General features: G+C 40.8%; 1 protein-coding gene across 2 annotated transcripts; it reads right to left on the bottom strand.

Annotated features, from left to right (window-relative positions):
- Positions 1 to 1,498: 1,498 nt before the first annotated feature.
- triqk (triple QxxK/R motif containing) lies at positions 1,499 to 23,935 on the bottom strand. 2 transcript variants are annotated; one of them, XM_080045697.1, is made up of 4 exons: positions 23,787 to 23,935; positions 21,708 to 21,782; positions 10,889 to 10,974; positions 1,499 to 3,502 (listed from the first exon to the last, which is right to left on the bottom strand). In XM_080045697.1, exons 2-4 carry the CDS (start codon positions 21,766 to 21,768, stop codon positions 3,395 to 3,397), a joined length of 255 nt encoding a protein of 84 aa, XP_079901823.1. In that variant the 5' UTR covers positions 21,769 to 21,782; positions 23,787 to 23,935; the 3' UTR covers positions 1,499 to 3,394. The 2 variants fall into 2 exon arrangements, with proteins under 2 accessions (XP_079901823.1, XP_079901824.1); XM_080045698.1 differs by lacking the exon at positions 23,787 to 23,935 and adding an exon at positions 22,797 to 22,927.
- Positions 23,936 to 27,289: the final 3,354 nt, after the last annotated feature.

Genomic DNA, 27,289 nt, shown 5'->3' with positions numbered 1-27,289 from the left:
CCTCCTCACTTCTCACCGGTCCGTCAGAGAGACTGAGCGCTCCACTGGAGCAAGGCCACAGGCACGGTGCTGAATACTGAGAATATATGCGTGCGCGCACACACACACACACACACGCACACACACACACACACACACACACACACAGTCAGGAGAAAGGCGGCTGCACAAGACCTCAGTATACTGGCATTCATACACACACACACACACATAAAATTGCACCAAAGTCATCTTTGAAAGTAAACAGAAAGTACACTGAGGTCAACGTGCATTTATGTTCACATGACGTAATGCTACAGACAGAATGTGTGACAAAGTGCACGTGTTTGTTTATGTCTAAAGTGAATACCATGAGAGCCAGACCTTTAGCTTGCTACACATGCAATGTGGGGTTCAACAGCAATCATAATTATGATTCATGTCTCGGTAAACAGCCATACATGTTTCCTACTCACTATAAAGTGTGGGAAAGTCAAACATTTTAGTGTGAGTGTGTGTGTGTGTGTGTGTGTGTGTGTGTGTGTGTGTGTGTGTGTGTGCGTTGTTGCATATGCAAGTTTCAGGCTAAGTATAATTACTCTTGGTGACATACCTCACATGACTAATGGGTAGGATTTGGGCGTACGGCGTCTAGCTCATTTGTCACAGTAAGGTAGGTAAAGCTTCAGTGCATTTGACTCCCGTGGAAAGCTGCTAAGGTCGTGCCAAACGCTCATACAATGCCACTGCCTGATTAATTTCATGTTTTTCGACTCGCAAATGCACAGAAGTCTGAGAAACGCCTTTAGATTAGCGCCGGATAGGTCACGTGATAGGTCTGACGTCGTGCTCAATAAATATCTTAGTGGCAACAGTGCTTGTGTGGCACCTCACTGTGCCAAAATCCTCACTGGCACACAGTCATCCTCCCTAACAATTGAGGAGAGGCCATGAAATGACATGTAGACCAATGTTACTATAGCCGATACAATTTAATAACCCTTTACTGTTAGGACATAGTTGTTTATAGCCTAGAATAGAAGCAATCGAAGAGAAATAATGGCAAGCATAAAAGTAAATGGACACTAGGTTTTTTTTCCATTCATTAACTTTTAAGACTCAAAGTTAACGACAACACCTGCATATAACAGCTAAATGTAGACCTGCAGGGATGAAGAGGTGTAAAACATGACTGCTGGTAAAGATATTGTCAACGGAGTTATCTAATGTATACAATGCCTGATTAGATTGTATTTTGTATAGTAATAACAACAACAACAACAATACTAATAATAATTATAATAACAATATATAATATGTGAAGGTATCATTATAACTACATCATAAATGGGCTTGTTTATGTTCAAGCGTTTTGATGCTTCTGGCTGTTTGTGAAAAGTAGAAAATCCACAAAATGTATAATACAACGTGCTCATTTTGCTGTCATGGTCAGTTAACATGCAATCCAATAAATGTATCAAAATACCAAAACAGTCCTTTAATCTTCTGTCACATAATATTGCATCGTTTGTATTTTCCTTTACAAAAAAATTCATAATTTCGATTTTTCGAAAAAAGCAGTTTACCGAAATCAATTAAACAATAACTTATAGTTATATCACAATTCATATCACACTGTGTCCCAGCATTGAATCATTATGCAAATAACACTGTAACATGTTTGTATACACCATACAAACAAATACAATTTTAGCACTCAACGCTACGCTATTGTGGGGAAAAAAGCTTTCATCTCGTCCTGGCAAACATGGGTCCGAATAAATAGGTTGTGTTCCCACATCCATTGTGCTGATGTCAGAGCTCTGTAGATTGGTGATGGTGACCTGTTAGGTTCCAGGTGTCATGGAGGTCTATTAGGATGGGCTACCTACATGGACCTATAAAGAGGCTACCTATTGTTACACATGTGAGTGACTGGCTGTGTTGGAGGAGGGGGGGGTGGGGTTGTTGATGTACCAAGGCCAGATGAATGGCTTATCATAATGGTTTTCTTAGACATGTCTTTTACTAGAGGGGCAAAGGTCATGGGAGAAAAAAAAGAAGAAACCGAAAACTCACAATCCATCTCACATTTCGAGAAATCAAGTCGGCCACAGAACACACGTCAGGCACGGATTGACTCATTGGGGGGAAGAAAAAAAACATGAGAGATCTTATAAGGCCTCTTGTGTATTTGGTATTGGCCTTTTAATACATTAAATACATATATATATATATATATATATATATATAGGTCATATCCTAAACATCGCATGAATTGCTTTTGATAAGGGGTTGGGGTGCACTGGGAGAATGTGGAATAGAAAGTGATGTAAAAAAAAAGGTGCAATTTTGAACACACACAAAAGAATAGAAATTGGACTTAATAAAAGCCGCTGACTCTGCACTAACAAAGAATATGTCAAACAGTGGAATCACTTGGACTGAAATGGTTAGTGGAAGGTCATGCACCTATAGCGCTACTAGTGCACAAAGCGTTAAGGAGAGAAACATACAGGCTCACCTCTATTCAGGGCATTGGCTCATCTATGTAATTTCCATTCAAATGAAAGAACAGGATCATATTTGTGATGCAAATATCTCCGGATGTCTATCTCTTCGTGCCGCACGTATGCGTAGGCAGGTACAATGTGTTGATTTGTATTCTGCACACATCATTTAATCAGGGGCGAGGGGCTTTTGTCGGATTCTAATCTCACACTTTGTGATCTCCAGATATAACCGGCAGAGGAGAGGCGAGAGATGGTTTGTGCACTGGAATGTGAGGCCAGTGTTTGTCTGTCTGGATGGAGAGGAGAGGAGAGATTCAGCAGCGGAAGAGATTTACATTTTTTCTATTAGCGGAGAGACAACAGTGGGACGTGATTCCACAGCATATGATTAGCAGGAGCTCTCTCGGTCTCTCCACTGTAGTTTCGGAAGGCTTGTGTTAAAAAAATAAAAAAAGTATTGTTTTGTTTGACGAATGTAGATTATTATTATTTTTCAACAAAGTTATAGAAGAAGTCCCATCTTGTTTTCAGGGAAAATGAATCAAGGCTGCGCTCACAGATCAAGGCTTAGTGTAGTACAAAAAAAAAAGAAGAAGAAAGTAACATTTATGGATGTAGAACCACAGTGCAACAAGTGTCACCGTAAAAAGTAGAACAGTTTCATCTAGTGTTCCAATGTAGAAAAATAAAGAGGAAATGAAGTGTCTAGATAGAAGGCTGAATTATTAGTTATTTGATGAATTGCATTATTTCTCCTGAAGAGGCAGTTCATTTTCACTGCGTCACCAAAAAGTGTGTTCGAAGGCTGAAGGATTGTGCCGACCGGAGCAGTCCCAAAATGCTTTATACATACAAACCGTTTGACTGTATTTGGTCATTCTTCATCAAGAAAAAGTCTCCTGTTAATCCACATCCAGGTCCAGGTTAAGCTCGGTGCTCAGGTTGAGGTAGAAGAAAGCGTAGACACAGAGGACGAAGAAGAGGATGGCTGCGATGACAAGGAATGCATCCTGAAAAAGAGAAAGACAATAGGGTTCTAAGAAACTGTCTTATTAGTATTAATAAACAGTATATACAGTACCTGTCTGTCTGTCTTTCTGGAGGAGCTCTACTCCCTTTGAATTTGTTTGCACGGTACTGTTACTATTGTGCTTATTTATCAGGGCTGTTAAGTCTATATTTGTCTATATTCCCTGTTATGTCTATAATAAGCCCCTATTGTCATTCCTTTCATCTAAATTCGCTGCATTCCTCGCAGACTTTTCTTTTCAAACCCATCTGACTTGTTCCTTAGCTTGCTCTGAAAAGTAAAAAGTAAATACTAAATATTTAATCTGTAATTTGTGCTTTTTGAAAGAGAAATGTGATCATAAAAGTGTCAATTATCACACTTTTATTTCAGCCATTAAAGGAGAAAATATGTTTTACATACAAAGATGCTCAAATGCATCAAATAGCTTTCCACATATTGAAGCAGTCCAAATGTCCAAACAGGCATTATAGAACAGGTATCGGCGAGATGTCAGAAATAGATTGAGCACTTTGACACTGCTTGTCCTTTGGAAGGCACATTCAAGTTTTCTTTTTAAAATGGACCTGCATTTGTGTAGAAACGGTTTCTAAAACCAGATCCCCACAGTAGGTGTTCTAACTCTGATGGATCCATGTACACATTAATGACACAAACGGTCTGTTGCTTTGAGAAATGCGCTGTGGGAAATTGTTACCTGATGAAATTAAAGCAGGTTGATTCAGGTGATGCTGACGCTAAATATACTGAAATTAAATCAACAAATGTGTAACAGCATACATGTTAATTTCTTTTACATGTTTACATCAAGTCAAAGAAAATGCTCCAATAGAATGCAACAGCACCTTCTCTGGAACCTTAGGTTAATTTGAAGTTCAGCTGCAAGCTTTTGGTCACTATCTTTTTTTTCACAGGTTGGTATAGTTTAGTAAGAGGAAAGTGTGACAGCAGATCACATACCTCTGGTTTTTATATGACGACTGTTTTGCTTCACTTGTTTGTGCTGGTTTGACAGTAGTATGTAAAGTGTCTTTGAATGTATTGAAAAGTGCTATACAAATAGAATGTATTGTTATTATTTAAAAAAAAATCAAAATGAACAATATCGCAATTCAGACACCAAACACTGAATGACCACAGTATTATGACCTATTAATTAGATCCATCTGCACTGTTCTCCTGACATCTGAGAGGTTAAACTTTTTCTACAAAAATGGCCTATTTTTCTTCTTTTTTTTCCTCAGATATTCTAATGGTTAATTGTCAAAGTAATTGAGGCTTTCCAGAGGAGTGGCATTCAACTTGAAAATGGGATTTTGGAGCGCCCGTTCATTACGAGGCGCTCACTCGATTCCAATCTTCATCAGCTGGAGTTTCAGTAGTGCCTCTCAAGAGTATTGAACAATGCCAGTTATTCTTTATCAAGAGAACTCATTAGCAGCAAACTTTCTAATCAACAACTGGAGAGAGCGTGGAGAGCTTTAAACGAGAGACGAGCACAGTCTGATTGGTAGGGTTATTCAAAAAGAAATGTTTGATTTGATTTGATTTTTTTAACCATAGAAACTGGGCCACAACAAGAAAGGTGAGGTGAATTCAAATCATAGAGCTCTGGGGGGGGGGGGGGGGGGGAGAGAAAGACCACTCCAAATGTGTCTGTCTGGTTAGACTATTTAAAAGGTATGTGTTTGAGTCCTGACAACAGTTTCTTCAAATTCCCCCTCCAAAAATATTGTCATTTAGAGCATCTCCATTTATTAATGAAGAGGTGTGGATATTTAAAACATTTGGAGTGGAATAGGGGAGAACGGGGTAAGTAGGCACACTTTTTACTCTAGTGGGAATTGCTTATCACCTAAACATCTTTCAATAGTCATTCCTACATTAAATTGAAGCTTAAGGTGTTGGCTTGAAATGTGTACCCCTCACTTTTTCTATCTTAGTGTAATAAAGAAGAAATTAATCATCAAAGACACCCTTACACATTGTGACAACCAACCCCATCAAGTGGTCGGTTGTCAAACACTATGGGGTTGTTTGTCACAATGTTATCTTAATGGGAATAATCTTAAAAAGAAGGCAAGAAAGTAGAACTAAATTTGAAAGTTTAATTGCATTGTCAAGTTGACAAATAGGCCTACATAACTTACTGTAGCCTTGGCAGCTGGTCTAGTTTGGGATGCACTGGGTTGTTTTAATTTTGTTGCCCTTTTTTCTTTTGCATGCTAGCTGCCTTTTCCTGCTCTATTATTTCCTTCTCTGGGGTGTCAGTGAGGATACAGCTTGACAATTTATTTCGTTATTGGGTTCCTTTTCTGGCTGCAGCCTTGAGATAACATGTAACAACCAACCCCCCAAAAAATGTGACTACCAACCCCAACTTGAATTTCTTGCTAGCATCAAGGCCAACAACCATCTGACAACTAATTAGCTTTCTACAATCTAAACTATAGTTTACCCTTCACACTTTGTATGGGTAACAAGTGTTTTGTTATGAACCCATTGTGTAAAAGCATAGAAGAAAAATACAGAGGAGCTAAATATTTTCAATTTGACATGAAAAACACAAACAGTCGTCTCACCTCAAATTCAGCAGTCTAACTCCAAGGAAGACTATGTAGGTGACCTCTGATCCTAATTCTGGATATTTACAAACCAAAATATCAATAGACAGCGCCTTGTGGTTCCGAGATATAACGATTGTGACAACCAACCCGTGTGACAAATTACCCCGTTCTCCCCTATAGATTTTTTTTTGCAGAGCTGTGTGATTCACAAACGTATTCATACAATTATTCAATTATTGTAAAGATATCTATTCTCCTATTTATGGATTTGTCAAGATAGAACTACCTGAACCATGTCAAACTAAAACCATAGTTTAGCCATAATTCCACGTATGACAGGCTGAGGTGATAGAAGGTTAATGGCATATAGGAAATAAGCAAACAAAAAGACAAGACTAAACACAGAGAACCATGACAGTTTTAAAACATAAAAAGAAGCGAATAAAAAAACACAGGAGTTAGAAAAAGACAGACTGAAAAAACAAGAGTGAGAACGGAGAGAAAACAAGAGAGATAAGGCTCGGCACAAACGTGGTGGTGGGGCTAAGTGTGTGTGTGTGTGTGTGTGTGTGTGTGTGTGTGTGTGTGTGTGTGTGTGTGTGTGTGTGTGTGTGTGTGTGTGTGTGTGTGTGTGTGTGTGTGTGTGTGTGTGTGTGTGTGTGTGTGTGTGTGTGTGTGTGTGTGTGTCTGTGTAAGGGGGTTGGTGACAATTAAAAGGTGTCCCAGCATCCGCAGCTATCTGTATACATGCTGTAGTGCCTAGTCATCAGCGACATTGGTCTTCATTAGCCTCGGCCCACATTTTATCTACATCCCGGCAGCCTCCAAACAGCTTTTAGTCCTCGCCTAATTGGAAAACTTTTAAATTTCATGCACTTTAGTTTCATATATTAAACAGCCAGGCTCCCACCACTTTGATTTACTTTTTCTATTTTGCCTGGGCCTTGCAGAAGAGAGAACTGTTATCGAATCACGGTGGCTTGATTGTTTTTATCTCTGTCTTTTTCTGTGTGTTGTCTTACAGCTTTGAAAAACATCGGGGAAAAACAAAAAAATGTAATCCTGATTAGAGTAACACAAGGTAATCGTCACGTTGAATCGCCACTGAAACTAAAAGGACCCAAGAATCCAGGTCAGGTTTTATTTTTTATTTTTTCATTCTTTGCTTCAGTTTTCAGATAGAAAGAGAACAGCTGGTTTGAAAGCAAACTGAAGGGGTTTTGGTGAAAGCACTTGACTTGTAGGAAGCACCTGCACTTGATTGAGATCATTGTTCTCAAGGAGAGTGGCCCACTGCGTTGACTCTTGCCTTGTCTCATAAACGCCCACACCACACGCACACGCACACGCACGCACGCACGCACACACACACACACACACACACACACACACACACACACACACACACACACACACACACACACACACACACACACACACACACACACACACACACACACACACACACACACACACACACACACACACACACACACACACACACACACACACACACACACACACACACACACACACACACACACACACACACACACACACACACACACACACACACACACACAGTGACACAGCCTCTCTGCCCACATTCTGATGGAGACCCCTGGATGGGGCCCAAGCACATCATCATCTTCATCATTTGGAGCTCTCAGCACCGGTGGCAGCTGCAGCACACTCGGCATGCTGGGAGCTGGGTCCCTGTCACCCTGGCGACAAGCCACAGCTCAGCAGACATCCCCTCATCTGGTCCGCCTTTTACTCTCCTCCTGGGTTTGTTTGTTTGTGTGCGTGTGTGTGTGTGTGTGTGTGTGTGTGTGTGTGTGTGTGTGTGTGTGTGTGTGTGTGTGTGTGTGTGTGTGTGTGTGTGTGTGTGTGTGTGTGTGTGTGTGTGTGTGTGTGTGTGTGTGTGTGTGTGTGTGTGTGTGTGTGTGTGTGTGTGTGTGTGTGTGTACATCAGTCTGTATGTGCCTACGCACTAAGCAAGAGAGATCCAGTGTGTCTGTGGCTGTATGTGGGTGGCAGAGAGACTCCAGCTACAAACAACTGTTGGTGCATTTGGGCTGAGGCAAGTTAGTACAAGTCACACTAATAAATAACCAGCCATGAGATTATATTTCATATCTGGTTCAATGAAAAGGTGCTGACGATTTTATTTTTAATTTTTTACTTATTTACTTGGTGATCATGAACACATCTTGCAGCATTCATACCTTCACACTTATCTATTTAACTTCCTTCAATATTAATTTACTGCTTGTTTTATCTGACCAACTGTAACAGTTGCTTATAAAACAGAGGGGGAGAAAAACCTTGCATGTGAGGAGATATATATTTGCTTGATAAATGACTTAAAATTATTACTTGTTATCAATTTCCTTCATTCAACTCATCAAATAATTGACTAATTGTTTTAGCACGTGTCTCTCATCATATCATCTATAAGCTTATCATAGGGAATCAGGATTTCTGCAAGTCATTCCTCACTGTTTATCATTAATTACTGAACACATTCATCAGAATTGCTCCTTCAAGACAAAATTAGCAGTTTATATATTTATTTATTTATTTATAGTTGCAAGATATACGTGTTTTTCTGTTGCTACCGAAACATTAAATTGAAAAGATTGGGTGGAATAAACAAAAAATAAATATAAATAAAATCCAGTCCTACAATACACACAACATACATCCACAAATGACAGCTGCAAGATAGTGATTATGGGTTGCCTTCATCCTCTGCCAATTCCATAAGCAATTTTTCCCCAAACTTTCCAAGCTCAGCAGTTAAATAAGACAGTGCCGAACTGAACAGAAGGCTAGTGAGCCAATTAGCCAAGGCAGCATGCTTGTTGCCTGAGCGGCAAGCTAGTGTGCTGGAGCTACTTCCAAGGCACTTCTTCTTCTCTGGGCAAAAACCGAGGGAAGACTGCAGACAACTTCCTGCCAGTATCTACTTCTCCACTTATTGGCGAACCCCTCGCCATGCAGGGTTTGAAGCAGCTGGACAGGAACTATTTCCACACTTCAATTCAGGCAGCAACAAGTTACTTCTGTAAACGCACCGTGACTTGACCCGTGTATAAGAACACACACACACACACACACACAACGCTACAAGTGGGTGGTTTCCGCCACTTCTGAGGTTAATGTTTTGGGCAGCAAAAGACACAGTTGCTCCTGTGGGAACAGAAGTTCTCCCTCTCTCACTTTCTCTTTTTTGCGGCGCTTCATCCCTTTCCCTGCCAACTCCCCCAGACTGTCCTGCTACAAGGAAAAGCCCCAGGACAGCCTGCCCTGGCAGCTGCCACATTCTCTGTGCCCGCAATGTCTGCTGGCCCTTCTGAGATGCCAGCTGCATCTGAGAGCAGCATCTCCACCAGGGGCATGGCCAAAGAGATGAGAAGGGGAAAGAGAGTGAGGAAGAGAAAAGAAAAGAAAAATAAAGGATATAGAAGATATATTTTTTGCACACAGCAACATGCCTACAAAAACGGCAGCAAAATTCCTGCTGTCAACTTAAGAGACAGAGACGGGGCCTTTTTTCACTGTCATCACAGAGCTGTGTAAAAATCACAACTATATACGACGCTGAAAGGACTCGATGGGAAAGCAAGCGTGACCAAATATCCATTACATTTTGGGGTGAATTTCAATTGAACTCGGGGCCAAGTCAGTTTAATATACCCGTCCCAGAGGTATTTTTAATCCGACCTCTGCAAATTCCCCTCATCTTGGGCGTGAAAAAAACCCTGAATTATTCATAAGCAATATCAATATTTCAAGATATGGACTAATCTAATTGGATTAAAGACTTGCCTAATGAGGACTTGCGTGTCTAAGAGATGCATATTTTAAAACCTGACCATTTCACCCAGTGTGTGTAATCCTCGCTAGATTTGTTCATCTCTGTGTACTATGTTCCAGCTGAAGATAATTGAGGAAGTGGAAGCAATTTTCAATGCCCAGAGGAAAATACACATGCAAAAAAATATAAATAACTTGTCTAAATTATGTTCTCTTACACTTCTTCACATTTAACAGCTATATAACAATCAGTGACGACATGATTATATATGCTGGTCGAGGATTTAAAAACCTATGAAGGTAGATTAACAAGCCATTCCACTGGCAAAGATATGGAAGAACCTGAAATAGTGGCAGTGTTTATTGGTAAGATTTAGGAAAAGCATAAACAGCTATGCCACGTTTGCTAGAGTGATAACTGTGGAGTCATCCATCTTAGCCTGCACAACAGCTCACAACACCCTCACCTCCACTTAACTTTGACATTACCCAACTGTATCTATCTCATCACTTCATTATTGTCTTATTTTTCTCTTGTGCTTGACCCTCTCTATTCCTCCTTTACCATTTAAATGAATAGGGAAACCCCTTGAATTAGTTGTTTGTTTTAAAAAAGCTGTGTTATGTCTCCCACTACCGCCCCACCGATGGCTTTCAACAGTTGTACAGATTTTCAAAGGGATAGGCAAGGGGGCCAAGTCACATCATTTACAGGTACATAGATGTAGTTACATTCCCAAAAGACCTACAGTAAGTTGGAACAGAGGTAGAGTCTGGGATCTGAAAAGTGATCTAGTGAGACACACTTTCAAACAGGCAGACAGACGCATGGACAAATAGAAAGAAGATGGTCGGCCAACAAGACACTCAAGCAGAATCACAGATGAACCAAGACATAGAGACAAGCATAAATAGTGGAAGACATGTAGGCTGCAATATTCCTAAAGAGGAAGTAAGTAAGTCCAGGCCAGTCTCACCCTGAATCCAGAGGAGTTCTTCTTTGCTTCAGCTTTCAGACGTGTAGCCTTTAAGACTGACTTTGTCTTTTTGTAGTCCTGCTTACCTGAAAGAAAGAACATCATTGTCATTTTGAGTGACAGGTTTAATTTATGGTTGCAGGGTAAGACGAGACTCCATTTAGTGCACTTGGACAGGAAATAGTCCCTCATATTGCCACCCGCGGAAACGTTAGTTTTTGTAAAGATTAAACAAACGTGTGTCTTTTAAGTGCTGCTGCAACTTCAACATGGGACTACATGCGCTTTGAGTGCGAGAAAAGCGCTATATAAATTAAACATATTATTATTATTACATTAGCAGTCTCATATTTACTCAAAATATCATGACAATTAACAAGTAGAAAATAATACCGCTCATGCGACTTGTGATTTCTACTATGAAATGTTATGTCAAAATGAAGCACTTGAATTTAAAAATTCCACCCAATTAAATGTAGCCACACGTTGCTATCTGGCCTAAGCTGCGGTGCACACAGTTCACCTGTGCGTGCTTGACTTCCCTTAGGATCAACTCTCAAGGGTGACTCTTGTAGGCAAACCGGACACCTGGCGAAGCATGTGTGTTTATGTGAGAGTGTGTGAGCACGCTTCACATGAGGCAGAGCCGGCTGTCTTGGTCTAATTAGAAACAACACACTGCAGGAAAAGGAACTCTGCTAACAATAGGGTGGAAAGGCAACAGCTTGCTGAACAGTGTGTGTGTGTGTGTGTGTGTGTGTGTGTGTATATATATATAAGAGAGTATTTCTATCATTGTGAGAACAAATGTATACGCTTGGATTGTTGGCTTATTAGCGGCTCATTAAAGGCGCTATTTTTGAAATTTTGCTCAGGGTCAAATTTTTAATTTAGGTACAAGATAGGGTGACAGCAAATCAAAGTTCAGATAGTTATTGTAAGTTTAGTATTTGTTAGTCTATCAGTTATTGGCAAGGGAATACATGGACGGTCCTCATAAGGAAGTTTGTGTCCGTTTAAGACAGAGACCGAAGGGGGCGCCCTTAGCTCAGTTGGTAGGGCGTCCCCCCATGGGCCTCGCCTCGGCCAGCAGCGGACCCGGGTTCGATTCCGGCCCGCGGCCGTTCTCTGCATGTCACTCCCCTCTCTGCCCCATTTCAACTCTGTCTCTACACTATCAATAAAGCATAAAAAATGCCAAAAAAATATCTAAAAAAAAAAAAAGACAGAGACCGAGTCAGCTTAGAGCAGGGGTCACCAACCTTTTTAAACCTGGGGGATACTTCATGGGTACTAAGTCATACGAAGGGCACCCAGTTTGATACACTCCTCTGAAATAACAAATTTGCTCAGTTTGCCTTTAGTTATATATTATTATTATTATTAATGATTAATGATATTCATCTATGTGAAGACACTGATCATGTTAATGATTTCTCACAATAATGATCAACAATGACTTAAAAAAGGTGGGAAACAGATTATTATGCTATTTTTAGAACAGGCCTGCGGGCACCTCATATGGTCCTTGCGGGCTACCTGGTGCCCGCGGGCACTGTGTTGGTGACCCCTGGCTTAGAGGTTTTCGCAGTTGATGATGTGACATGCGAAGGCCGCTTGGAGGGTTTACTCCCAGCCAATTAGGCCTAATTTACAGCCAAACAGGGAACTGGAGCAGAGGGAAGGAGAGTAGAGAACTCGTCCTTATCTAATATTGGAAAGGTTCAGGGACAGAAAAGAGCGAAAATTAGCTATTGAGAAGAGGCTGGGAAGGAGGTGTGTGTGAGATATATGTTTTCTTTGGGAGCAGTGGTTCCCCTCTTCTGCAGATGGAGAGGAGGAGAGGACCATTAGTATGGATTAGGGATGTCCATGGTTAACCGGTTAACCGTTAAGAAGATCTTTAACCGGTTAATACTAAAGGTTAAACGGTTAAAAAAAATTAAATCATCTTAATTTCTCTGAAATCCGGACTCTTATTTTGATATCGCTAAACCGGATGCAAGAATGCCAACTGTCGGTATTGAATGAAAAGTGTTGTGTAGGCTACTCTCAACTTTATAATAGGCAGGGGTGGATTACTGCACGGGCACACCGGGCACAGGCCCAGGGGCCCAAGGGCTCAGGGGGGCCCTTAGCCAGAGATACTGATAGTAACTTTTCATGTTGCATAGTCAAATAGCTCATGTCAATAACAGGGTCCAAAAAGGAATAGCCTAAATATAAGGATACTCATTAAAATGTAACAAGATAGAAATCATCAAGGGCCCCTCAACTAGTAGGGGAGAAATACAAAAGCAAGTTAAAAACAACAGCATTAGTAGCTCTGTCTAAAGGCCAGGGGCCTCATTTATAAAGCTTTGCGTGGGATTCACGTGGAAGCTGGCGTACGGAAGAAATGTAGGATGTACGTGCGAACAAAAATATTCGGATTTATAAAACAGTGCGCACTCACGTCCTACGCCTGTTTCCCTTTATAAATCACAATCAACTCGAAATGTGGCGCAGCCTTTGCGGGCTTCACGTACCGCCCATATTTACCTATACATAGTCATCGACACGCCCAAATTAATATCATTTACTGAGTGCATGAAGGCGGTAGTGGCAATCGCCGACTGAAAGGGAAATGGAAAAATAGACTCCACACGGTGTGGATCACTGCGGTCACCCCGAAGTAGACCTACCCGTTGGAGAAGTGGCGAACAGGGAAAATATAGTTTGGTGGCAGTGTGAGCGTAAAGGCGTCAGAGTGCAGCCTGTGGCGATCTCTGTGAACGCTGTGGCCGAAATAAAAAGAAGTGATCCGACATAAAAGTGGACGCAAACAAGTGCATATCCTCACACAACAGTGTTTGTGCCACGAGCGGGGGGCACTGAGACCCCCCATGAGATACAGATTCGGAGAATTCATCCCGGGGCAGTGGCGGGCGGCGGAGGGTTAATAATAAACTTCACAGTCCCTTTCAAAACACAATTGCGACGTGCTTAAACACAAAGAAAAACACATAGATAAAACGGACTAAAAGCCGTGAAAAAAATCACAGTAGCCTATGTGATGTACAGTAGGCTTATCATTAGTGTATGAAAAGGTGCACTCTTGTCTGCCTGACTGAGGCATCGAGAACAGCGTCAGTGTAAAAGTAATAGGCTGTATTCCACCTCAATATTATCAGAATTAATTCCACAACATGCAGATAGGTTATTCTTTAATAACTGCAGAGCTTATTCGAACGTTGCTATTTTGTTTTTATTTGGACTCATATATCTCCGTTTGTAGGCTATTTAAGATCCTAATTCGTTTTGTTTTTGTTGGTATCACTCCATGGAAAAATCCGTGGAGGCATTTGTTCATTAGTTGTAAGAATGGCTTCATCCGTTTTGCAAAGGAACTCCCAATATATGATAGGCCTACATGGCTTATAATAGGCCTATCTGGATTAATTTTACACAAACACATTCGTTCTCGCACTTCATACATGTGTCGACGGAGTCGCCGTTTCTCCTTTCTCCACTTTCTGTGCGTACGCATGGGTCAGAGTTTGCGTGGAGGACCGCACATCTCCCGTCAAGTTTGGTTTTTATAAATCCCAATATTTGCTTAGAAATTGGCGTGCGCCCTCTTCTGGGCGTACGCAACGTTTATAAATGAGGCCCCTGGACACACCAGTCCGACTTGTTTCTACTTGTTCCGACTACGCAAAAAATAGTGTCGGCCGTTTCAGGAAGCTCCAGGCTTCCCGTCGCGGCCAGAGAACACACCAAACTGACTGCTGACTTTCCGTACGCTCTGTTGCTTGCGCGGGACGTAATGTCTCCATAACAGCAGGCGGCGCTAATCTGTATTGTGGCCCGAAAAAATACGAAAGCCGGAAATGATGGGACAGCTGTCTAGAGCATAAACATAGATAGAAATACGTATTTATATTTATGGACCATAAGATCACAATTTTTAGCAGAGAGTGTCGAGCATGGTGTCGAGCAGTCAACAAGGGTTGATGCATGTGAGTACTCTCAAAACGAAACGAACAAACACATTAAAACGATGGCTAGCTGTTGTTAGCTGTTTGTGCTACCCGCCTCACTTCCGGGCTTCACTGATTCGCTAGCCCTCCACCAATCAAATTGCTCCAAATGAAAGACGGTCGGCCGCCGATTGAACATGTTCGGCTCAAAACAAGCCCGACGACCTCTACGTCGGCCGACGTCACGGCACACACCAAACAGATTCGTCTCCCGACCCCCTATCGACTCTACGACGGCGATTTTCGGGCTGGTGTGTCCTGGCCTTAAGGGGCTCCATGAGGGGCCTTGAAGGCCCCCCCCCCCCCTCACACATACAGGAATAAGCTTTGTATGTGTGAATTCTAAATTGTTCATAAAAAGTAGCTATCCACCCTTTATCTGTTGAAATGGGCCCCTCCATCATAGAACATGGGTCTGCAGACCAATCTACTGTACCTACCTGTTTAAGAAAAATCTGAAAAATAATGTTCTTTCTGCATCTCAGGATTTGATATAGCCTCTAATATTTCCTCTCAAAGTGCATCAGATTGATGCATTTTACTTTAAAAAGTTATAAAAATTCCAGGGGGATGCCCCCGGACCCCCCAACAAGGTACAGGGTCCCTCCAACAGTATCCCAAAATCCTGTAGGAAACACTGACTTCCTTAATATGTTTTTGCCATTAATTGTATCTGTGTGGAAAAGTCAGTGTACCTGACTGGATAGGGAGGAGTGGGGGGCCCTTTAAGAGTTTGTGCCCAGGGGCCCATTATCTCATAATCCGTCTATGATAACAGGTCCATGGTATGCTCCCAGAAAGATAGCCAGTCACAACTTATGGTCACAACACTCCCCTGCCATGTGTTTGTATAATTGAATTAACAGCGTGGGCTCCCGCTAGCTTAACATAGCGCTAGCATTAGCCTTCTTGAGGTGGATGCTGTCCAGCATCTATCACCGTCTCAGTGATTGTGAGAAAGTGACAGACAGGCAGTGAGTGCCTGCACCGACACAGAGAGGTCTGCCATGCTTGTGTGCGAGGATCAATAGCGAAAATCCGTCATAAACAAAAGCGTAAAGTACCATTATGCAGTACTGATAACGTTGGAGCTTATCAATACTACGGCCTTTCAAAATGTTGCCCCGTGCTCAGCACTACTTAACACCGGGTTTCGGTAGGCTACCCATCCCCTACGCCTGTGTGTGTGTGTGTGTGTGTGTAAATGTCCCTTTTCAGTCACTTATTTATTTCACTTTCTGCTCCTACATTCGCATACTAGACCTCTTCTCACAAGAGACAAGGTGCCGTGTGAATGTCAAAATGTAGGCATTTAAATTGGCTACTGGTCCCTGAATTGTTTTTAAATTAATATGCAGGTCCTTAGAACAAAAAAAGGTCGGGAGCCCTGCTATAATGTTTCATGTATTTCACTATAAATAGGCTACATTAAATCTTAACGGTTAACCGGTTAATAACCGCTAATTCTTGTGGTTAACCGGTTAAAGAAGAAATTCTAAATGGCCATCCCTAGTATGGATAAACACATATAGGCTACTTTACACCAATTTCCCTCCCTCTACACTTTTTACCCACAACTTGCACTCAATTCCTATGTCTTTCCCTCTTCCACTATCTTCCCGGGTCTGGGGCTGGTCCTCCACCTCCCTCAGACTCAGTGGAGGGCTAATAGAAATGGGAAGCATGTTGCCGCCAGCAGACAGTGAGCTAGTGGGAATTCATTAGGAGGGCCACTGGATGTCTCCTCCACTTGACAGAAAGTTGAGAGGGGGAGAAATTTGATTGGAGGGCACCTCAGGTTGCTCGACATTCACAGAAAGTGTGCAGGGAATTCACATACGGCAAACTAGCTCCATTAAAAGCTACAAATCCAATATCAAAAGGAGGACATTCAGAAAAAGCCTTATAGATCCTGAAATGTGTGTAAAAAAAGGCAAGCAAAATTATTAATATTGTAATCATCTTCTCTTGAATATGTATGCATCGTAGACAATAACAATAACATGACAGTACCATCTAGGAAACACGGGGAAATAACCGTGTAGAAATCCTTGATCTCTGTATTGCAACCTGTCCCTAGATTTATATATAAAAAAAAATACCCACATACGCCCATATTACCATCTGGTTGGGATAAATACTTAATTGGAGCAAAATCAGAACAATTACACCAGGTAGGCGTATTAATTGTTGGTAGGGAGGAGAAATGCCGAAGAATTACATTAGGCTGTGTAAGGTGGTATCTAATTGTTGTCGTAATGTACAGCTGTGTACTTCCTAAAGCCTCATGTTGCCGTTCTCCAGTGGTTTGTTTGTGTGGATCTAGAAAGCGCACACACGCACACACACACACACACACCTCATAACATTGCATTGGGCTTATGCGCACTCCTATTTGTCATTGCTGGTCCCCCTTGCAACAACCAGCGCTGTTAGACACTTTCTGTGACCGATTATCTTGGTGCGCTAGGCTACTCTCCGTCCTCCCATCCCCTCCCTGCTTCTGCCTGCCACACTGAAAAGGCATCACTGTCCTCCTGTAAGAGCAGCAACAATGGCGTGCTTCAGAGGAACATCAGCCGTGTAAGGCGGCCTTGAGTGCCTGCTGAGAGGCTTCCCTGAGTGTGCCATTCACTGAAGCCATTGCCGATTTCATGTCAAGAGGACAAGAGAAAAGTGAAAGTGGTCGTCTTCTTCACCCCCCCATACACACACTCTCTCTCACACACACACACACACACACACACACACACTCCCTTAGTTGTGTGTTTTATGGTCTTCTCCTTGCTTATTTGTCATTGCTTTCACCTTTAAATGGTATTGTCCTATTAGGTCCGAGGAGAAATGGGGTTTTTATTGTAATGCTATTTTTCTGCTCAGCATATCAAGACAGGTAGGAGGCATTAGCTCAAATTAGCCACGTGTGATTGAGCAATCAAGAGAAGGAAGGGGGAGGAGAGGCACATATGTGATTTGTGTGTCACACAAATTGGCCATTAAAGTGAAGCTACAAGAGGGGTAGACATCTAAAAGGTAAGGCGGTTTTTCCTAATGAAAAGAAAGATCTGTAGTTAAGGGATAACAAATCAAAAACTGTATTACTGTTCCACTGCATCTGTTCCTTCTTTCCCGAAAACATATTTACTTATTGTTGTTATCCCAATCTAATTCTTCTTTGTGGAAGTCTTACTTGTCTGAAACTATGTCAACCAACATGCAATTTTAACTCACTTGCCTCATGCCAAGTCTTGATTCTGGCACAGAACAGTTCATCCATTTGTGGTAAAAGGTAAGTCATTCCTTGTACGATTTTGAGTAACCTCGTGATCCTAACTAGCCTGGCTCCGCCCGCCCGCCTACTTCTGGCCAAATTTCATTTTCCCTTCAGTACAAAGTGTTCTGTACAAATGAAATGGTACGATGGTCTGGTAGCACCAGGCTAGATCCTAACTTCATACAGCTGTATAATGTATTTAAATTTCAGTCATGCCTCATGTAATAAAAGACAGCTGCTTCGTCATTTGAACTTACCTTTACCAGTAAATAAAGAGCCAACCCACCAGAGACGCCCACTTTGTGGCATTAACTTTTTCCCAGAGTTGCTGCTTTCTTGTTTATCTCTGTACATTTTTCCATATGTCACTCAAATGTTCAAAACCAATATCAGCCTCTGCAGAAACATGTTGCTCCTCAAAACTGCATTACTGACGCATTGAATGTAAATAATGTGCAAAAAACACTTCTCGGCTGCATTTGTCTAAACATACGCAGCAAATTTTAAACTTCAGTGCATGTGAACATCATTAACCAAAACTACTTTCGATCCCTAATTGAATATCAGTAAAATACATGCAGCAGACTAATGAGCATGTAGCGTGTCACGTGTTTGAATTGCAGAAGTAATATTTACAGATGCTAACATTAACACTGTTTATTCTGTTTGTGTGAGTGTGCGTGTGTGTGTGTGTGTGTGTGTGTGTGTGTGTGTGCGTGTGTGTGTGTGTGTGTGCGTGTGTGTGTGTGTGTGGACTAGCCATCTTGCATATCCACACCATGCAGAGTGATGGGGTGATTTGGACAGACAGAACATAACACTGTCCGGTGCCCTCCGAGAGCCCTGGGACAATTCAGCCAACACACTGACAGCGTGTCTGACAGTTCCTCCTGTATACTTTGCTTTGCTTGTGTGTCAATGTGGCACGGCGGCCAAATAGTCAACTTATGGTGCGGATCGCCAGCGTCTGCCAGGACGCATGGAAGTGGAGCAGAAGGACACATGTTTAGGCTTTTTCCTCTGTAGGCTGTGAGGCGAGGAGAGTGGAGGCAAAATCAAGCTATCCATGTAAGATTTAGAGTAAAAGCACACAAAACAACATTATTATAAGTTATTATATGTTATATCAAGACAAGAGAAAACATGTATTATTATTACATAGTTATAGATTTGGGATTTTTCACCGATGTATCAATTTATGGAAATTACTTCAATCTAGTAGGTTTGATTTTACTCAAAATGATGCCTTCTGAAGCTATTACATATATTTTGTTGTTCTATACATGAACATTTGTGTAGTCAATTCTCCTTAGTCTGTTCAGCAGGCAGCAGCAGCAATCATTACTTGACCAGTTTGCACTTCCATGTAGGAACACTATAGCTTTACCTCTCCTGAAGGAGGCTCGGCACAGGCCAATTATAATGGGCATTAATAATAGTATTTAAAAAGAGAGTGTCAACAGTGGCCCCTTGATGGCCACCTGACATGACAAAAGCACTCCAGCAGAGATGATGATGATGATGGCACAGCTCAACAACCAGCCCTGGACTACTGCTGATGTCTTCCATGAAAAAGCCGCTGTATTACCATATCAAATGACCATGTTCCACCTTTCAAAAGACCAGGGCCCTATGCTATCTTTCAATATGTCATTTTCCTCTGTGACATGTTTCTACCTCTTCTCTGTTTTCAACCTTTCTTTGTTAAACAGTGGTTTACTGAAATTGCCTGATGCCCGTTCTTTTCAGAAAAGAAGGGGAAGGGGTAGACATGAAGGGTTTGGTAGGCCCCTCACATCGAAATATGACCAAAATGTCACCTGTGTTACATACTTTTTAAATTGATGAGATGTGCTGAGAAAAAAAGCACTAACTAACAAGGACAAAAAGAAAGTAAAAAATAAACATATCTGCAACCCTGGTAGGGGATATGACTGTTGGAGAGGGGAGATTGTAGCTTTACATCTATCTCATTTGTTGAACCTGCTGTGTTTCAAACATTAGCAGACACGATGGACGTGATAATCCAATAATTATATCCCACTATGTAAATTATGTATACAACCATTCCTCTGCTTTATAAGACCCCGGCCCTCATAGCAATGTAAGTTAAACAAGCTTGAGAGACCGTCTCGTGAGTCTTGTGAACACAAAAAGTTTCACCAGGAAAAATAAAACCAGGAGAAATCAGAGGATGTGAATCACCGGGGCCTAACAGATGACAATCCACAGTGAACAAAAACAAAGCCATGGCTGAGACACAATCTTTACAAGGAGGAAGGTGGATTACTTTATAAATATTTGATAATAAATAAACAAACCTTATTTTTATTTTTTTCATTAAAAGGCTGTGATGTTTTAAACAAAAAAAAAATCAGCATTCAACCTGTAGTAGGCTTCTGTCACCATAGAAATTGTAAAAAATGTTAAGGTGGTCTCAGCTGAAATATGAATTGTAAGAGGACTGCTATTGGAAAGAACCTACTACTTGGACATCTTGTGATGCTCTTAAATCAATAGTCTCACTCCATTGGTGCAAACATCTTAACTGGTGCCTTGTATTGAGTCTGAGAAGAAGACTACTTATTCATATTTACTGTACACAATATGCCACTCCTATAAATCTGAAGTGAAAACTTAAAGCCTAAAAGGAGAACAGACGTCCCCTTTGTGTTTGCGTCAGTCAGCTGCTCACAATTATCCAGCTTTGCCATTGGCCACCTTAAGGTTTTGCTCCATAAGAGGAAAACAAAAACAAAAAGACAAGTTATGAGCTGTGTGATTTTCAAGCCACCACAAGCTAAAGGGAACCAACATGTTGATTGATACCGACCATATTGCCTTGTCATTGACTTTTGTGATGAAAGGGGAAATATGCAGGAACAAAATACTGCAGGATTATTGCGGTTTTTGACAAAAAAAAAAGCTTCTGACAAATTCAAAAAGAGCAGTTTTTTTCATTGTGGAATTCACTTTTGGTCAGTAATGTGCCATTAGAGTCTGGTAAAGTTTTCTTTTCAATCAATTACAAATTAGAAAAGTTTCTGTGCCGTAAAATAAAGAAATTATGCCATTTTTGCGAAGCCAACATTGATAACGCTTCTTCCAAAGAGTCGGGCCCTCGTTAGGCACTTTGGGATATCTGTGAAACTACCACAGTATTACTCACTGCAACACAATATCATGTGTGAGTTATTAAGTGTGACATTAGTTTGTTTTTATGAGAGAAACACCAAGTTGATTACTGTGCTGCAGTAAAGCTGGACCACATCAAGCATTCTGTATTGTGTTTAATGATGAAAGACGAAGACCGATCTCAACTGTCAAAAAGCCTCATGAACTCATTTACAGAAATTGTTGCTTTAATTGTCAGTTAATATAACGATTTTCTTTTTGATTAAACAATCAATCATTTGTTATCAAATGATAAAAACTATTAAAAAAAAATACTGTAACTCGTTTTGATTGCAATAGGGAATTTACCATTGAGCAACAAATTGATTAAACGTGAATGAAGACTCACCAATCTGTTTTCGGTACTGATCCACTGGTAGGTTGGTCATACTGGCGTCCTTCTTCCCCATTCTGCGTCCTCAGCCTAACAAGAAGAAAAACAAGTTTGTGAGTGAGAGAATTTTACAGCGAATCAGTCTCAGTGATACACCTGATCATTTAGTATAATCAAATAGGGATATAGCTCCAGTCCTGCTGCTGGGGTATCGTGAGATTACTCGTGAAATCTGCATGAAAGATTCAAGTTAATATACACAATGGTATATAGAGAAGAGTAGTCACGTTTGATTAGGCAGATGGTTTATCTTTGCCGTACATCTGCTAGACATAATTCAATTAGTTCTCACCACCTTCCATGTGTTACGTTCCCCAGTATTTGCACTTCCTATCTCATTTAGTCCCAACACCATTTCCCTTCACACCGTGAGCGCTCTTTGATTACCCTGACAGCTCACAGAGAAGATATAAAAAAATAATAATGAAGAATAAATAATACAAACAGTATCCTTAAGGCCTAACATGTAACTATGAACATGTCGGTCTATGCTTGTGTGAAATTGCCAGTGAACAGGGCTGTGTGCCTTTATGTCAAAGCAAGCACGTACTGTATATAGATGTACTGTCACGAGAAATGACTACGCCTGTACAACGCTTTACTAAGTGTGTGTGTGTGTGTGTGTGTGTGTGTGTGTGTGTGTGTGTGTGTGTGTGTGTGTGTGTGTGTGTGTTTCCTGCATCCGTCCATATTTGTTTCTCACTCTGCTCTAAATTCAAAACAGGCTCTCACACAACAAACTACACAATGCAATCAATCAATCAATATTGTAGCCTTTTTGTTTAAAATAGTGGGAAAGCGCGGAGGGGCAGGCCTGTGCTCTGTGATGATACTCAAGTACGGAATGCTTTGCCAAATAATAATTAATATCAAAGAATGTTTAAGTGTGACAGAAAGTGAGATAAATAGAGTAGATATGTGCCTATGTGCAGCGTAGAATAACAACAGTGGTGAAGAGTCTAGAGGTGCAGGCAGGGGAATAGAGGAAAGAGACCGAATTAGCATGTTCAAGGAGCGTAGCTGACTGCTTGTGCTGACTGATACCTTCTCATGGGATGACTGCTGCCTTGGGAGACCAGAGTTTTACCCTAATACTAAAAACGCTGCTTTCAGCTACATTTCCAACGGCGTTAGTGTCCCGGCAGCGAAGGAGTATGTATGCACGGCCATTGTTCTCCGGCGGTTGGAAACCAGAGTCAGCCGATTACAAGGAAGCGAGAGGAGGACAAAAGGGAGAGAGAGAGAGGTAATTGTCCAAATGTAATGTTTACAGTTGAGACACAGTAGGCTCTCAGATTTACCGGCTATGTTGTTTTTGTGCAGGGACATCACAATATTATATTTAAACAAATGCGTTGGAAGCCTCTGTCACAACCTGTGGTCATTCCAATATGAAATGTTAGCAAATGTGTTGCAGCATGTATTGCAATTTAAACAGTGGGGTGGTAAGACATAGTGAGGCATGTGCAGACTCAAAATCTAGGTATACCAACAGGAAATGCTCCTGTTGGTGATGACAAATTGTACCTTTCGATATTAAAAAATATGTGTTACACTTTGTAACACATATTTGCCTCTGACTCATTATATACAACACAGTTTCAAAAAAGAGAAATTTACATAATAACTGTTAAAAAAAGGCAGGTTTTATTTTAGATAAGGTGAATTAGCATTAGCTTTAGTGGACCTGATCAAATGTGAACTTTGAGTGTAAGTACATGCTCATTATTTATAATGAGTATGTACTAACATAGCACGGTGATTCAAAAGTACAGCTATACAAGCATTGTGGAATATTACCTACTGCATCCGATTATTTGCATATGCATGCATTTGCACTTTGTCTCCCTCTCTCTCGCTCTCTCTCCCTGTAAAGCCCGAACATGGATAACAAAGTCAAGCTTGCAATTTTGCAGAGCTTCTGTTAGCTTATAAAAACATTGATATATCATTCATCTCGATCGTCAACACTCAAGTGGACATGCAATTGTCCAGAAGCAGAATTTCATTCATTGCACTAACATAGATACTCACAGTTTCTGTTTATGGAGAGAATATGTCGCTCAGCAGAGGAATTATTCGCCTACAAAACGCCCGGCTGCGGTCAGGCGTAAAGACGCAATTGACTAATTTATCGTACTTTGGTCCAAATTTCTCCAGAATGCCAACACACCACTTCTCAAATTCCCAGTTCCTGGTTTACGCATTAACAATGTTGACAGACAGCCCTCTTCCTCCAATGAGAGACGCTTATTCGTCGAGTTGACCAATAGCACGAGCACAGGGCGGGGCGTTTAGACATAAACATTGGAAGAGCACGTGACGAGTTGTTTTGTGGGGACAGACTCATAGGTCCATGAGACACTCCCACGCAAAAGACACAAAACCTCCTGGATCCCAACAAAAGCTGTAGGATATATTACATTCATATTTATATATTTTTATTTATTTAAAAAAACGAGACAAATGGATAGTTCTTAAATTAATATAATATAATATCATAGGCTATACTATACTATAATATCACACAAAATCAAATATTGTAAAATATATATGAATATAAATAGAATGTGTATATATATATATATATCTTTGTAGTCCTTTGTAGGACTGTCTCCATTATACTTCAGCTCCACTTCATTCCCAGGAAAGTATGTAATTGTTACTGCACTACCTGACAGATGAAGTTACTGATTAATTTGAAGATCCTTGTTTTACTCACAAAACATATGATCAGTTCATTAAATATGATGCATTGTAATATAATGTATGCTGGTGTATTTTTTCATTTTCATTTAACTTTTTATCCTCGAGAGACCAATTGAGGGGTGACCCTCATTTACAATGACGTCGAGTTGTATGTTGCTGTTTGAAGCAGTAGAAATAATGTTAATCTAAAGCAACCATAACATGAGAGCACTGTTTGTATACAAAGACATCAATCAAATGACCTATAATATAATTATATAACACCGACAAGGAGCATTCTACAACATGAGTGCTTTTATTTTTGATGCCAAAAGCACAATCTTTTCACAATACTCACACCTTTACTTTGGTACATTTTGAATGCAGGACTTTTACCTGCAAGTGGACATTTCAATTAGTCTTACTGCTGCTTTAACTTTGGCATATTGAAGATCTTGTCCACCATTGTAAAAGATCATCACAAAGACCTTGTGTTGTGCACAAGGATGATTACATGGAATGATTCCTGCATCCTTACATATTCATTCAAATTGACCTAAATGTGACAAAGACGTAAATTCTAGCAATTCAAAAGTCATATAGTTATTAGTTATTACGACACGTTCTCATTAAGTCATTCTTGCCTTGTCAGATTACAAGAAATGGCATAGTTATCCTTGTTGAACAGTAGCATTATGCTGCTACCATTAAAGGAAGCAACAGCCGACCTCATCAAAGACGAGGCAATCTCACTCTGCGTGCGATGTTCTTTTCTCTTTCATCAGTCTTTTCACATGTTTTCTTTGTTTGCTGTGTATAATTTTATTTCCCCTTAATTGCACCCAGCCTCATTACTGCCTGGGGCACTGTGCAGATTATGGCTAGACTTGCCACCGCTTGTAACTTATTGAAGTCTAAAATGATTTTCTGCTCTCCCATGGGCATGCCATTTGCATGCAGCACAGCATTAACTAATAGATGTAATCTGCTTATAATGTGCCCGCATTATGCCTCACTTTATACGACTCTGCCAATGATAGTGTGCACTTTTACACAGCCCCTTGATGGGGGGAACAAGAATTGGAATTATATTTCTCAGCAGTGATATTTTTATCTTCTGATATTTTGGTCACGAATCAGAAAATTGTGCTGCATATTACGCTTTCATAAGTTTGACACTTGAATTAAATAAATGTGCACGTAAGGCCTGCAAAAACACACATGCTTACACATGTGCAAGCCCAAGCCCAGAACTGTTAACAAATAGTATCAATAAAAAGGCTGCTGGCCATCAAAACCAGCATGAGTGTAGTTAATGCAGAGCTCAAATGTTCTCTTGTTATGCTGAATGTGTGTGATTAATTTCTCCCGTTGAGTGAAACAAACCAACACGCTGTGCCTGTCACATTGATAGATATGAAAAGCATTAGCATCAACTGCTATTGTCAATGAAAACTAGGCAGGATGGATCTGCCTGATGAGCAGCTGAAGTGTATGGACTGTGCACATCACTGTAATGTATAGATAACACTTTAGAGGAGATGAGAGGTTTTCCCTCAGGGCCTGTTGGTGTGAAGAAAAACAATGACTGAGTACCCCTTGTTAAATTAAACAAATTTCAGCTGAACAAATGGCTGCTGATTTAAGTGACCACACTGCAGAGACGGCATCAAATAGAGTTAAGCGTTGGCAGTTTTCCTGACATGAACGTTTCTTTTTTCGAGATCTATTTTTGTGTGTATGTCATGTTTATTTTCCTTTTCTCCCTCCCCGTCTCTTTGAACTTCACTCATTTACACTCAGTCACCCTCCTTCTGTTCCTCTCGCTCTCCATCTATCCTTCTCTCAGGCAGTTAGACGGCCTTTAATTGCCAGACATTAAAAAGAATGCAAGAGAAGAAGAATCCCCTGGGGCCACTGGCAGGCTAAATGGCAGCTCTGCCGCCATCGCCTCCTCCTCCTACATGCAGCAATGAAGACGTGTCTACATAATCTTTGGCAATTTGCAGTCGTCATCAGGGAGACTGATCCATTTTCGGACTGGATGTCAGCTGTAAACAGCGGGATTGTCTTTCTACATTTGTGTATTTGAATGTTTTAAAGCAAGGTAGAGATCAACAATCCATAAGATGTATCAAGTGGATATGCACCTTAATCCACCTCTTTATCATGTTGTTAACTGCAGATAATAGACCCGTTTTTAAAATTGGGTTCAAGGCCCCAACATACCATATATGTATGACATATCTGACACTATTTTATTCACACTCTGTCAGACTGTACAGTATCAATTCTGAGGTATGGCAACTTAGGAAATGATTTCCTCGTAAATTGCACTGTCTTTATATACTGTAAATCAACTAATAGCTGCGGCCTTCAGACACGAGCATTGAGGTTTTAGATTCAAAATCACAATCAAAATAGGTTATTTATTTTAATAAAAATTGAAATAGTATTCCATTATACTTTGTATAACAATCCACTCTCATACGACATAAAGCAGACGCTCACCTCACATACAGAAATACACAGAACACTCACACCTATAAAATGTGTCATGAATTCTTAGAGACTGATGTGTTCCATTTCCACCCTCATTTTTATTATTGGTTTGGAGGAGAAGCCAAAATTCTTTCTCCTGTTTAATATTCTTATCTCGGTCGTTCCCGCTATGCCTGCAGTGTGCGGTGAATTCTCTTCCCCTCTCTATCTCCCAGCCCCAGAGTTCCCTCTCATTGACGGGGAAACTGTATCAGCACAGATACAGCGTCAAATAAATTTAGGGGTTTAAGAAACGCAAGGCCTCATCATATAAGGGGGAAAAAAAGTCTCAGACCTAGAGAGATAAG

Source organism: Ammodytes marinus (assembly GCF_949987685.1).
Source record: "Ammodytes marinus genome assembly, chromosome: 17".
NCBI lineage: Eukaryota > Metazoa > Chordata > Actinopteri > Uranoscopiformes > Ammodytidae > Ammodytes > Ammodytes marinus.
The sequence above is the reverse complement of the archived record's forward strand: the minus strand, read 5'-3'. Positions and strand labels throughout refer to the sequence as shown.